The following is a 15,031-nucleotide window of genomic DNA, read 5'->3' as shown; positions in this document are numbered from 1 at the left end:
ATAGGATTTGGGTTGTTTCTGAATTTTTGTTGTTAACAACAGTACTGTTGTGATTATCTTTGTCCGTATTTCCTGCGCACAGAGGTTTTTTTTACAGGCTTGCCTTAAGATTCAGTGGGAACACGTATATGAAAGTGCTTTATAAACTGGGAGCTGTAACAACTGTTAACAACCATGTTCAGATTTGTATTTTAGAAATGGGGACTAGAATGAAGATGATGTACAGAAAGTATGGAGACCAGATGGGGGATGGTTGTAAAAATCCAACAGAAGTTGAGAGTCTGAACATTTGGAAGTGGAGAAGACCGAGACAGATGTGAGGGGAACTGGGAATGGACACGCTGGTGCCACTGTCGGTGGAGGAGGGCCACTGAAGCACCTTTTGGCAGGCCAAGCTCTGGGAGCCTGGAGGGCAGCCGTGTGAGGTGGGGGGTGGACTATGGAGATGGCGGAGTCGTGATATGGAGAGCAGTGTCCTTCAGAACCCTGTCCTCCCTGTCAAGGAAGGGTCAGTTGCAGAGGCAGTTCTCACCTCTTCTACCAGAGGCGAGAGCCGGGGTAGCGTTTGCAGACTGTTGCCTGAAAGTCACTCCTCAGTAGCATGAGTGCGTTGCTGGGGAGAAGTGGATCTGGCATTTTTTCAGAAAAGCAGTCCATACCTGCTCCTGTGGGTCATGATCACACACTGTACCCCACCTTTGTGGGAAACAGAGCAGTCACTGAAAGGAAAACGAATATTGAGGCATTTTTCAGGAAAGCCAGTTGGGGAAATCATAGACCCAAGCAGCTTCAGAGGTTGGAGTCCTCACTTGTCTCTTCCTTTCACATCATAGCTTTTTTATAACAACGTCTATAAGCAGTTTACCGAAGTGTATTTCTAGGAACAGTATCTTATAAGATGCTCTTCAAAATAAATGAAAAAAAATTACTGCTAAAATTTGTGAAATACCACATAGTATAATCCTTTTAAAGAAGGTTACCATAATATTAATGTGTTGAATGCCCTAAAAACCAAATTATTCCAACAAATTAAAGCTTTTTTTTTTTCTTTTTGGTCCTCTAATATCTGTCGAATCCCATGGAGCTCTGTTCTGAGTAATACTCTCTGGAAATGCCGATCAAAAGAATGATTTTGTTCATGTTGATAATCCTGATTCACCATAAAATTTTAAAAATTATTCTAAAGCAGAATCTATATATCTTTATCTATTTGTAATTATTTAAGGAAAAAGCATTTACATTTTTAAATAAAATTTTTGACTAAATTTTTGTTCTCTGGAATATTCACTTCTCCAGAACAACTTATTTCCTTATATGAACACTTAACAAACAATCTTTCTTTTTTGTTGTTATGCATATACATAAATCCACTCTTTTTTAGATTCTTTTCCCATATAGGCCATTACAGAGTATTGAGTAGAGTTCCCTGTGCTATACAGTAGGTCCTTATTAATTATCTGTTTCATATATAGCAGTGTGTACATGTCAATCCCAATCTCCCAATTTATCCCTCCCCCATTTCCCCCCTGGTAATCATAGGTCTGTTTTCTACATCTGTGACTCTATTACTGTTTTGTAAAACAAACATTTCTTAGGTGAAAAAAAATGAGGTAAAGTTTTGAACTTACAGAATTAGGAACTATATTGCTTTTCATAATTTTATTTTCTTTTTTCAGTTATCTGACTGGATCAGGATTGGAGATCTGACTTCCCAAAATTGTCATCTTTTTGTAAACCTTCAATCAAAAGGCTTAAAAGGGGGAGGTATAACATTGACTTTACCAGGAGTAAATTCCATTTTTAGTCGCATAAAGATTATGTTTTAAAAATAAAATGAATGTACATAACATTTGGATGTCATGAGGGGCTGTCAGGGCCAGAGGAACACAGGTGTGGGTGGAGCCAGTGAGCTGTAAGGATGCGTTGGGTGGAGCAGTCTGCGGGCAGGGTCCTGTGGATGCTTGGTCGTGGCGGGTGGTTGTACCAAAATGGTGCAGATAAATTCATAGTGATGATTTTGTCTTAAGCACAGATTTCTTTTTTACTTGTAAACAGATGTATTTTTATTCTGTGCATCTGAGAAATTATTTCCCGTCGCCCATGCTCCCTACGCTTTGCTGTCACCTGTCTGAAGGTGACCTGGTTGGTCAGTTCTGAGAATCTCCAGTTTAGGAGAGACTTCAGGGTATTTGAACTGGGCAGCCGTTGAGACATTGTGCCGTATTTCAAAACACTCAGAACATTGGTTGCGCTTGCGACCATTAATGCCGTAACAGGCACCAGAGCCTCTGGCTTATCACTCAGTGGCAAAGCGGCCACAAAATAGCTCCATTTATTTCATTTGCCCCGGGAAGTAGCAGCACCACCACCATCTTTATGTTCGAATCAATAATCTCATGTGGCATTTGGTACATGTTTGAACAGTTTTAAAACCTAATTTGTAGTTTAATTAAAAATCTTGAGCTTTGATAAAATTGAATCTGCTTTACTTTGTACTGAATCTGTTTAGTCAGGTAGCCCTCGTACCAGAGGGCTGCAGTGAAGTGTGTGAAGTCAGAACTTGCACACCTTCATTGTGTCTCAGAACCAAGTAACATGTTGATACTAGGCCAGAGGGCTGGACTTTCTTCTAAATTGTTTTACCCGTGTTCTCAGGTCGATTTGGTCAAACAACTCCCCCACTTGTTGATTTCCTCAAGGACATTTTAAGAAGATATCCAGAAGGAGGACAGATTCTTAAGGTGAGGTGTGGGTGTGTGCATGTGTGCATTTACACTGATACAGATGAGACAGAGTAGTATTACTTACAAGGCCTGTTAGTATTTACATTTTAGAATTTTGTCTAGATTTGAATGGCTGTGTCTGTTTCCCTCTGCACCTGCAGTGCATACGCTGGATGGGATGGCTTGAGATGCAGTCCATGTAAATATGTGAGGTTTCAGAGGCAAAGGAACCCCCTAAGCTGCAGTGTGCTGTAGTCAAGCAGTGTTGCTCTAGGAACATTTATTTGGTAATTTTATGTAATTACGTAATGTAATTTTATGTAAAACATTGTGCAGGGGCATTACAAACCAACCAGCCGACCAAATAAAATAAGACAAAACCCACATTCAGGGGCCATGAACCCATGCCTGTTTGACTCCCCTAGATTTAGAAGTTTGCTTTTTGGGAGAGTTTATTTAAAAGGATAATTGTTTTAGTTAAGTATTTCTATTTACAATATATTCTTTTAGTTTGAATACACTCATTAAAAAAACAAACTGAACAATCATAAAAGAATGCAAATGGAAGATACTGCAAAAGTTAGATTCTGTATTTAAGCTTAATAAGAAACTTCCTTAATTAAGTGTAAAAGTAGATCAGTTATTATGCATTTTCCTCTAATTATTTAGTGTTTATTATGTTCAATATCTTAGCTCTTATGATATTTTCTAGTTTAGATGGTAACATTTTAGAGAATAAGCACTAGGTCAGTTCAGCTTACCTTAGTATCAGTCATGCTCAGGCAGGCGCTGACTGGGGAGTGCTGTACCCTAGGGGGTTTAGTAATGATGAGGCACTGGGGCAGTTTAAGTCTGTCTCTGAGAACAGGATCGGTGGCTCACAGAAGGCTAATTTGAAAGCCATTTTTATATTGAGATATTAGGAAAGTGAAGGTGGGAAGGGTGTCATTATTGGGTTATGGGGGTAGAGAGAGGTGAACAGAATAAATTTAAGATAGGATTTAGTAGGGCCTCATCAATTCAAAAAGGAGTGATAGAGATCCTGTTGGCAAACAAGGCAGTGGTCGTGAGCGAGGTCTTTGTGCATTCTTAGGGTCAGCAAGCGCTGACGTGTAGTCCTTCCACTTTGCTTATTGTGTAGATCTGTGTGCCAGCCAACTCAGTATGATTTTTGTCCCTTGGATATTTTAGTAGAATTCTACCACTTTAGATGTAATAGGAATCTTAGAATTGCCTAGACTTAGGCCACCACCTTGTGTGATGTTTGCTGAAATAGATCCAGAGAAATTTTAGTGACTAGCTCAAGATCTTATGCAAATTGGCACATTTACTGTGCCAGAATCAGTTTGAAAGAGATCCCCTGAGAAGAAGGGCCCCATCGTATTTTTTGTTCAACTTGGGACTGGTAGTTGGAATCTGGGACTTGGGATGTTATCTTGTTTTCTTCATCTCTGTTGCCTAAAATACACATAAGTCTCAAGTAGCTGTCCAGACGGAAGCGAGTTCCAGCCTCTGAAGTGCTGTCGTCCTGTAAGTTAAACGGGCATCTTGCTACCTATTTAATTTTTATTTCTACCTTTAATATTATTTTATATTATACCCTAATGTAAATAAGAGTGCTAATTTTTAGGGATTCTACTAGACTAAATAGGGTGGGAGTGAGTCTTAAAAATCCCATGAGAAATGGAAAGTTGTGTAAACAGGAAGACTTTGCAGCTGATGAGGAGGTAGATAAAAGCGTGGTCAAGTGTTCGTGTTTGGGGTTGAACGGCATGTGGGATAACTGTCCCCAGCCTTCTGGTGTGCACGGGGTGAACTAACCACCCACCTGATGTCACAGCCAGCTCTCATTTGCACACTGCTCCCGCACTCAGTCTGATGCTTATCTTGTTGCGTGCAGGCAGTGCGCTGTGTCACCCGCTCTCATGAAGGCTTTGCTGTCGGCATGGCTGTAGTATCAGTGTACGCCCTCTGCAGTTCCTGCCCATCCCTGCCACCCCCCACCCCCGTTAGTGATTCCAGGGTGCCGGGAAAGTAAAAAATAGTGCCCCCCAAAGTTAGAGGTTCACGAGTGTGCTAATACAGGTGGATTATTCTGTGTCTAAAGACCCATCCATTTAAAATATAACCCCTTGATTTGGTTTGGTCTAACTCAGAGCTCATCCAGGAAATTGTCACCTGTTCTGTTTTTTTTTTTTTTTTTTTGCTGTACGCGGGCCCCTCACTGTTGTGGCCTCTCCCGTTGCGGAGCACAGGCTCCGGACGCGCAGGCTCAGCGGCCATGGCTCACGGGCCCAGCCGCTCCGCGGCATGTGAGATCTTCCCAGACCGGGGCACGAACCCACATCCCCTGAATCGGCAGGCGGACTCTCAACCACTGCACCACCAGGGAAGCCCTGTCACCTGTTCTTTACGTTAGACTAAACTAGATCGAATTGTACTAAAATATCCAAGGGAGAAAAATTATACTGAGTTGGCTGGCGCACAGATCTACACAATAAGCAATGTGGAAGGACTACACATCAGCACTTGCTAACTGTAAGAATGTACAAAGACCTCGCTCACGATGCAAATAGTGGGTTTCCTTTACTTATGTGTAATTACTTTTTAAATATTATAGGTAAATACAAAGATGGGCAGTATATTACTGTTTTATTAAATATTATTTTTTGGTGTATTTCTTGACTAGGAATTAATTCAGAATGCAGAAGATGCTGGGGCCACAGAAGTTAAATTTTTATATGATGAAACTCAGTATGGAACAGAGACTCTTTGGTCAAAAGATATGGCACAATATCAGGGTAAGAATCAATAATTAGTTATGGACAAGTTTTATTTTATGTACTAACAAACAGGTGAATTTTAGTGATTTACAACTGAGTGTTTAATGAACAGTCAAGTTACCACCTGTCCTTCACTTCTTGGCGTATTTAACTCCAAGAGATGTTTTTCTCTGCTTTTTGTGGGCAGATGTCTCTGCTAGTTGGTATTTTTACAGAGCGAAGAATAAAAATCTTGAAACTCAGAGTAATAAGCAATGTAAATACATAAATCTCTTTTTCTGTTCAGTCAACTTGTGAGCATTTATATCATTAGCGAGACAAATAGAACACTTCTCTGCATTTGGAAAGAAGTTAGAGGCTGTGGCTTTGTGTATCACTTTGTGCTTTGAGAGTGCCCTTGAATTATTTTGAAGTAGGGTGAGAAGAAAGATTGAAGGAGAGAAGTGAGTAAGGAAAATGAAAGTAAAGACAGTAAGAAGCGATAACGAACGTAAAGACTGCTGAAGTCCTGCGCTTTGAAGTGCTGTGTTGAAAAGAACATTTGTAACTTTTAGTGCAGCTTTAAAGTCAGTAGGGTGATTGTGAATGACTGTGTGTGGTAGAAAGTTATCGAGAAAAGGGAGGGTCAGTTCAGACTTTCCTGGACATATTTTTAAGGAGATTAAGTCATATATTTTTTAAGAGGTTTCATGATTTAGGAGGGTAATCAACATTACTGTTAAACATCTAAATACTAAATATTTAGCATTTATGATATATTTATTATATAAATACATATATTTATTCTTAGGTCATATTTGTGATATGGAAGTTGCATTTTTAAAATCCTATAAGGAGATGGGATGAGACGTAGTATGGCAGGAGGTTTCCATTCTAGCTCTGACTCCTGCCCCCTTCATGATCTTGGGCAAGTCAGCTCACCCCCATTGTTCATGTGTTCGGTGAGAGGGTGAAACCAGTCAGGTTTCCTGGCTCTGAGAGTCTGTGATTTAATGTAGTCATTGTTGAAAGATACCCCGTGTAGATATGAGGGACTTTTGTCTGAACCCTGATCCTGCACGGGGCTCCCCGTGGCCCACGTCCGTGGGGTGCTGGTGTGTGGCGTGTCAGTCGGGCCTGCCCCTCGTGTTTCCTCCCTGTGCCTGGGCGGGGCCCTGAGGCTGGCTGCCTGTCAGCCTTCTCCCCTGTGGAGCGGCGAGAACATAGTCCCCCCCCCCCAGTCACTTTGGGGGTTCAAGGAGATTGTGTGTGTCACAATGCTTTCTGTCTGGTGTCATCCTGATTTGGGGAGTGTCCTGTAGAACTGTATACGGGAAGAGATCGGGAAGAGATCCTGGAAGTATTCTGCTTCACAATTCTCTCATGTCTAGGAGTTTTTCCTTCCAGCCCTGACTTCACCTCATTAAAAGAAAAAATTATGAAACAAGATTATTTAGCTGAGTTTATGCATAAGCATACTTAGAGAGAGGCTCTTTAAAGTGACGTCAGATTAGACAATTTTTTAAAACTTGCACATACAGAAGGAAGTGGACATGATCTTTGATCTCTTTAATTAACAAATGTTTGTTGAGGGCCCTCCGTGCTTGTGGTGTTTGAGGGTCTTTCTCTCGCATTCAGACATGAGCGGTATCTTGGCTGGTGTCATCTTCTTGGGTCACAGTTTTTTCCCTTTACTGACACTTAGTGTTGTACACGAGAACTCTTGAGTTCAACTTGTTTGTTATGTAATGAGATTACAAAAGACTCAGAATGTCAGATCCGATGCAGAAGACTCAGAGATCTTCCCCAGTTTCTCACTTTACTAAGGATTTCAAGGATGTGGTTAATGAAGAGGTACAAGTGAAGGAGTGTGGCGAAATCTGGGGCTCCCCCACGCCCTTTCCTGCTGTGTCTGAGGACACCCTGTGGCCTGGGTTTAGCAGAGGCAGCCTCCACGTGCTTGTCCTTCCTGCAAAAGCCTCGCGGTCTTGGCCTTTTCATATCCCCACTTTGACTGTTTTCCAAGTAGCAGCCACGCCATTTTTGTAAAGCAAACTGTGGCCAGCATCCCCATATCTGTGCTTGAATTCATAGGCACGTGAGAAGGGTTATTTTTCACCCTATGAAATAATATATTAACAGGGTTTCTTTAGTCTTCTTATACATTTACAGGTAATTCCATTCACAAAAATAAATAAATATTCTATTTAGGAACAAATTTAAAAGTAGTACACTGTGATTAATTTTCTTCTTTGCCCTGTGTTTTGAGTATCTAAGTCCATAATTTTTCCTTTTTGGATTTTTGGTCAACAATACTATATTTCTTCTGCTGGTAGTTTTTACCATTAATTTGTAATTTCTGTTTTTTTTGTTTTTTTTTTTTTGCGGTTACGCGGGCCTCTCACTGTTGTGGCCTCTCCCGTTGCGGAGCACAGGCTCCGGATGCGCAGGCTCAGCGGCCATGGCTCACGGGCCCAGCCGCTCCGCGGCATGTGGGATCTTCTCGGACCGGGGCACGAACCCGTGTCCCCTGCATCGGCAGGTGGACTCTCAACCACTGCGCCACCAGGGAAGCCCCGTAATTTCTGTTTTTAATGTGAAAACAACCAAACTGTAATGCCCAATCAGTCACTCCATTCATTTCTTTCCATCTTCCCATCAAATAAGCAATGTTGTGTAGAGGAAGTTATTGTAAGAGAAGTGAACACCCACGCTCCCTTCTTTCTCAACACCTGCATGTGCCTCTCGATGCCCAGGGCCAGCTCTCTACGTGTACAACAATGCGGTTTTCACCCCGGAGGACTGGCACGGCATTCAGGAGATAGCACGGAGCCGGAAAAAGGACGACCCTCTGAAGGTCGGGAGATTTGGAATTGGGTTCAATTCTGTCTATCATATAACAGGTATGGTGTTTGGCTTTTCAGTCTTGAGACTGAAAATTATTTTAGCCTATATTTTGTACTTCATTGGGTTAACTTCAGAGATGATATTGTTTTAAAAGGCATTTTTCCCAAATTCTCTGCCAGTGGCAAGAAGTATATCAATGAAATATCAGTGCGTCTTGTGTTTTCTCAGGTTACCATGGTAACTATACCAAATCTTCATCATGTGATGCAAAAGTTAATGCCATCATTTCCGGTGGAATCAGTGTAGTATATTAAGTCATGTTATGTGAGGTTTGAGATTTTACGTGAGCTGTTGAAAGCCTACACAAAATTGTTACTCTAAAAACTTTTACACTGCAAATCTTTAAGAGTCAGGCAAACTGATTTTCACAGATTTTCTTGTACATAGGTTTAAATAACAGGAAGAAGAAAGTATAATATCCAGTGGTATTGAATAACTGACAAGGGGAGGACCTTTGAAATGACTCTGGTTTCTCACTTTCCTCATATAAATTTTACTCTCTTTAAACTTACGAGTATTTTAACCATTACTTTGAAATCATGCTTGTAATCTAGAAAGAATATGAGGTTTCTGATTCATAGTTATAGTAGGAAATACTTGAAACTCTTAGGGTAGACACCTCTAAGGGTATATGGCTGTTCTTCCAGAATCAGAGCTCTTAGTATTTACTATAGTTTTGTGATAAAACTTTTTTATGAAATTAGCACTTGTTATCGTTTAGTTTGACACCGTTTGTGCATTTTGAACTTGCAGGAGAAGGAGGGTTGAGCTGGCAGAGCTGTAGCTGTAGCTAGAGTGGCACATAATTTATTGCCCAAACTGGGGCACTGCTGAGAGTGAGAGGTGGTATTATTCTCAGACCCTGGCCTGAATTGGGGCTGCCCTGGGCGGGTGGGGTGGAGGGTCCCCACCACTATGGCCCACTTTTAGTAAGCCTATTTTCTACATCGCATTTACATTATTATGATATATTGTGTGATATTGTGTTAAGTAATATTAGTTATGTGTTATGTAATAACAGTGATGAAATCATTATATAGCAGTTATACGAATATTAATATTCATGTGTTCAAGCATTTGTGAGTTGCTCCTCACATCTGTGTCATGTAGTAGTCTTTAAATTTTATGGGGCACACACGTGAGTTGCACAAGCATGGAGCCAGCTGTACGGGAGTGAACTGTTTAGAGATTCCCCTGATGGTCAGCATCTGCTCTCACTGTGGATTTGTTCGCTATCGGAGAACGAGCACATTTATGTGGGACAGTGTTACCCGGGGTGCTGTTCTCTAATCTGAGGATCCGCGAAGTTCTTGAGTCCTGCTTTACAACCGTCAGGAGCCTCCCTGACGTAGTTTCAATAGTGGGAGTGGAACAGGGAGTGTGGACGAGGGGGCCGTGGACCGGCGTTGCTGGTGGACATGGTGGCTGGGCCGGTGGATGTAACGTTTCCTACTTAAAATACGCGAGAGCTTAGGAGTCGGCGGTTGTGACACCTGAGGCTGTGGTCAGTGACCACGCGTATTACAGGTGGACCTCACGGAGTTGTGTCTTGTGTGAAGGTTAGGCCCTCAAGTCACTGCCCATTTCTCACTCGCTCCAGGGCACGGTGCTTGCTGATCATCTGTGTTGTTCTTTCCCTTCCCTCTTTTCTCAGAGAATCTGTGGTTGAAGTTTTATTTTGAGCATTGGCTGCAACTCTGTTCTGTTTAATTGGCTTCACTTGGCTATGGGGAGCGTGTAAATATCCAAATTCTCTTTACGTATTTTAATTGTTTAGTAAGTGTTTGAAGATGTGTCTTAGGTTTTCACAACAATCATGTAAAGTCTCTCAATGCCTGGTACTTTTTGAATCAAAAGGGAAATCATTTTTTGTGCTCAAAGAATTCTATTTCCAAAGCTAGATTTAGTTTGTTTTTAGATAAATCTGTGTAGAGTCATCTTGTGGCTCATGCTTTTTCGTGTGTAATATATGATAGTAACTATGTATTGTAGTTGTGCTTACAGTTGTCCTTTAAATTTCAGAGTTGATCATGACTTGAATTTTCCTTTACAGATGTTCCTTGTATCTTTAGTGGTGATCAGATTGGGATGTTAGATCCTCATCAGACACTTTTTGGTCCACATGAATCAGGCCAATGTTGGAATCTCAAAGAGGACAGCAGAGAAATTAGCGAACTTTCAGACCAGTTTGCACCATTTATTGGCATCTTTGGCAGCACCAAGGAGACGTTTATAAACGGCAGTTTTCCAGGAACATTTTTCCGTTTCCCCCTCCGGCTACAGCCCTCCCAGCTTAGCAGTAACCTCTACAATAAGCAGAAAGTTCTCGAGTTGTTTGAGTCTTTCAGGGCAGATGCAGACACGGTGCTGCTCTTTCTGAAAAGTGTGCAGGACATCTCCTTACACGTCCGCGAGGCCGACGGAACAGAGAAGCTGGTCTTCAGAGTGACTGCTAGTGAGAGTGCAGCCCTGACACAGGAGCGGCCGGATTCTATAAAGATCCTGGGGGCCGCCATCAGTAACTATTGTGAGAAGATTCCCAGCAACAGCATAACCTGTGTCACGTACCCTATAAATATAGTTTTAGAAGATGAGAGTGCCAGGGGTGCACAGAAAACGTCTTGGCTGGTGTGTAACAGCGTGGGTGGGCGAGGGATTAGTAGTAGGCTTGATGCGTTGGCTGATGAGTTGAAGTTCGTCCCCGTCATTGGAATAGCCATGCTGCTGTCAAGTGGAGATGAGCAGGAGGGAGGAGCAGCAGCGTCCGAGTTCTCCGGGAAAGCCTTCTGCTTCCTTCCTTTACCGCCTGGCGAGGAAAGCAAAACCGGCCTCCCAGCTCACATCAGTGGCTTCTTCGGCCTGACGGACAATCGCAGGAGCATCAAATGGAGAGAGCTGGACCAGTGGAGGGACCCGGCCGCGTTGTGGAATGAGTTTCTCGTCCTGAACGTCGTCCCTAGAGCCTACGCCACTCTGATCTTAGACTCCATAGAACGTCTGCAGGCGGGAAGGAGCCCCGACCTGCCCCTGTCGGTGGACGTCATCTACAAGCTGTGGCCCGACGTCAAGCGGGCCACGGCGCACTGGCAGCCCGTGTTGGAGCCTCTGTTTCACGAGCTGTTCCAGCACGCAGTCCTGTATTCCCTCAGCGGCCACTGGGTCCCCTTGGAGCAGGCTTGCTTCTCGGAACTGGACGAGAGTCTGGAATGCACCAGGTCCGTGCTCAGCTATCTCCAGAGCTCAGGGAAGCAGGTCGTCAGGGTCCCGGCCCACGTGGCCGCCGCCGTTCAGCTCGCCGTGTCCAGCGCGAGGCCCGTGAGGAAGGTGACGCCCGCGTGGACCCGGCAGGTGCTGCGGAAGGCAGCGCACCTGGGCGGTACCAGCGCCGCTGAGAAGCTGCATCTGCTAGAGTTCGTGCTCTCCGACCAGGCCTACGGCGAGCTGCTGGGGCTGGAGCTGCTGCCCCTACAGAACGGAAGTTTCATCCCTTTCTCCTCGTCTGTGTCCGATCAAGATGTGATCTATATAAGCTCAGAAAACTATCCCAGGTATGCGCGGACCCCACCTTCTGCCCCTGCCCGCACTTCAGTTGGCTGCTGTGAAATTCGTCAGCTGTCAGTGTGGATGTTACCTTAGGGTGACTTTTGCAGAGCTGCTTGTTAAAATAGGAAAGGATACATTTTTACTTTCTAAGGTGAAAGGCATCCAGATGTTTACCGGTTAAAGAGCGGGTCTAAGCAGTTGTTTTTCTTGGAAATTCCAATAACAGAACACAGAAAAGAATGGTTATAAAGAGCTAATAGTAACTACAGTTAGTCAAAAGTGAATTATTTTGATGAAGTTAATTTAAATTAATTAAAATACCACACTAAGTAATTCTTTATAACTCAGGGTGTGTATTGACATTTCAGAAAATAAAATGAATTTTATTCTAAGAAGTTTAGACAATTTCTGGATTTAGATATGGTCCATGATGCCCTCATGTTTTAAAGTGAAGCCTGGGTAATACTTGATCAAAACGTGTTGCAGTGTGATTAGATGTGTGCCTCATAATTGATGTAATATAGTAATTACATTTAACTGGCTTGAAATTATATGATTGAATTTCTGTATCTTAGAATTGTTAGAAGATTAACATTGCTGTGTTTCTTACACTGTTTAGGACCCTTTTCCCAGGTCTCGAAGGAAAATTTATTTTGGATAACTTGAAGCCTCACCTTCTGGCTGCTTTAAAGGAAGCTGCCCAAACCCGAGGTATTACAGCTGTTTAGTTGTTGTTGTTTTTTTAATATATGTATTGATAAAAATGACAGTTTATGTAAGTTTCCTATTAAGTTGAACCGTTCCGAAATTATTAGTTATCCATTTTAGACGTTACCACTCAGCAGTTCCATGTGGTTCAACTTCACGTACTTGTTGTAGTTTAAGATGTGTCAGTGCTGGATTCTGACATCCAAAAGAATCCGAACGTGATACTGTATTTAAAAGTCTCTTGTCACGGTCTGGCGGTGTGCCTTTATGGATGTGGTCCCTGGCACGTGCGCAGTGCTTTGCAGGTTTCAGTGCTCCCCGTTTCTTTTCCATTTGTGCCCCCAGCCTCATCCCTTGTAGCCTATCTGGTGGTGAGGGCACTCTTGTGGGTTAGAGGGCGCATACGCGGAGAGAAGGTCATCAGCCTTGCTCTGTCCTCACACCACCTGCCTCCTCAGTTCTGTGTGGCTGTCCTGAGGCAGCGTTGAGGAGATGCAGGCTGACAAAATGACCTCTGCCGCAGGGCCAGGAAAGGGCACTCCTGGGGTCGTAGCGAAGGCTGGGTGTCCTTTATTGGGAATCCTTTTTGGGAAAAAAATCACCATGGTTCTGTTTAGTATTATCTTTCAACTTTTGTGAGCATCCTTTCTCTTGTAAGACTGTTGCCTGAACATTTTCAAAGTTAGATATTGGCCTGAAAAATTCTAGATTTGTCCTACTAGTTGAGGTTGTAAAGCATATTCTTTGTTATGTGTCTTTTATACTATATGCTGTTTTCTTTTCAAAGGTAATGATTGTGCATCATTCATGTAAACAGAAGGGAAAGGAGCTGGAATGGGGGAGGCGAGTTCAGGATGGAGCAGAGTGACGCTGAAGGGAGTGCGGGTGTGAACCGGGAGGGTGTCCCTGGGACACTGCTGTTCCCAATATCGAGATCCCTTCCTTAACTGGGAATTGTCATCTTCAGAGTAGCCTTTTTGGGGGTCTAAACATGGATTCCTACTACTCTGCCATTCTTTGCTCCAAAGTTTTAGAAATCCTTACTTTTCAAATTCTCTATTACATTCTTCATTAAAAACGTCACGTTGAAATATAATGTACGTACAGAAAAGTATACATATCTTAAATGTAGGCCTAATGAAGTCTTATAAACTGAACATGCCCAGATCAAAACCAGAAGACTGCCAACACCCAGGGACTCCTGGCTGCCTTTTCTGTGACAGTCCTGTCCACTCAAGGGTAACTGTGACCCTGACTCTTGATGGCACCGATTGATTCAGCAAGTTATTGTACTCCCCGTGGGGGGAATCACAGTGTGCACTCTGTCCGCTGCTTTCGCTTACTCCGAGTTTGTGAGATCCGTCCAGGCTGGTGCACGCAGTTGTAGATCACCCTTTCTCATGGCTGTGCTATTTCATTGTGTGGTTTTACTTTCTTCTGAAGACAGAGTTTTTGTTAATGGCCAGTAGTTTCTGAGGTAGCTAGGGGTTTGGAAATCAGTCAGAAGTTATTCAGAATCAAATCAGGTGGAAGGGGTAGAGAACCAGCAGAATCATACTGCTTTTACTCAAATGTTCCAGTACCCCGTAGCACAGAACATGGCCACAGCTTGCTTCTCTGGCCTTAGATGGATGGGGTACCTATTGTAATATTTTTAGGGACAAATTAAATTTATATACTCTTAACTTTGGTAATTTGACATTGTTATAACGCTGAGTCTTTCCACTTTGTATGTCTTTTCATTTTCTCACCTACTGTGGCTTCTGATTTGTTATTGTAGGATCATACCAATACCATGTTTTATCTCTGGTTCCTGGTTAATTTTTTTGACTGTTAAACTAGAAGAGATGTCTTCACTGTGTGTGTTGCCCGTAACCTGTGGCTCAGTTACCCCAGAAGTTGTCTTCGTGGTCACTTTTCCTATCTTGATTAAAGTATTGGCCTGCCACCCTTGTGATTATTTAATAGTCCTGATCTCTAGCCTTTCCGGTATTTTTATCTGGCCATATGGGTGATGGGTAACTGCTTCCTGGGTATCTTCTCTATCGCTTTTATACCATTGGTTCCAGACAAAAATTTGTTTTTGATACTACTTTATTGCCATGTTTTGGGAACATTAAACATGAAACATGTATAGGGACTGATGGGGACCCAATAAATGACACCTCTGCTTTCCTGAGAGCCGCGTCAGTGAAGAGATGCACAGAGGGGGATCCAGCAGGTAGACGTCGCCAGTCTCCCCTGTGTTACTGATAATCCTGGTAGTGGGGCTCCTGGCTTGCGGCGCGTGGTGGACTTGTGCTGTGACCCCTCCAGAGGCGGGTGAGCTCGCCAGGCCAGTTGCAGGGGCACTGGGAAACCTCGGGCTTCCTTCCTGGGTACGCCCTG

General features: G+C 43.1%; 1 protein-coding gene across 2 annotated transcripts in view; it reads left to right on the top strand.

The window, feature by feature from the left end:
* SACS (sacsin molecular chaperone) overlaps positions 1-15,031 on the top strand; it is a 76,460-nt gene that overhangs the window by 41,794 nt on the left and 19,635 nt on the right. For both annotated transcript variants that reach the window (XM_030882694.2, XM_030882695.2), the window contains 6 exons: positions 1,677-1,764; positions 2,656-2,741; positions 5,413-5,524; positions 8,242-8,388; positions 10,446-11,940; positions 12,555-12,646. In XM_030882694.2, coding sequence (XP_030738554.2) covers positions 1,677-1,764; positions 2,656-2,741; positions 5,413-5,524; positions 8,242-8,388; positions 10,446-11,940; positions 12,555-12,646 — 2,020 coding nt within the window. The remainder of the gene's footprint in view (positions 1-1,676; positions 1,765-2,655; positions 2,742-5,412; positions 5,525-8,241; positions 8,389-10,445; positions 11,941-12,554; positions 12,647-15,031) is intronic.

The sequence above is a fragment of the Globicephala melas genome, chromosome 18 (assembly GCF_963455315.2).
Source record: "Globicephala melas chromosome 18, mGloMel1.2, whole genome shotgun sequence".
Classification (NCBI taxonomy): Eukaryota; Metazoa; Chordata; class Mammalia; order Artiodactyla; family Delphinidae; genus Globicephala; species Globicephala melas.
The sequence above is the reverse complement of the archived record's forward strand: the minus strand, read 5'-3'. Positions and strand labels throughout refer to the sequence as shown.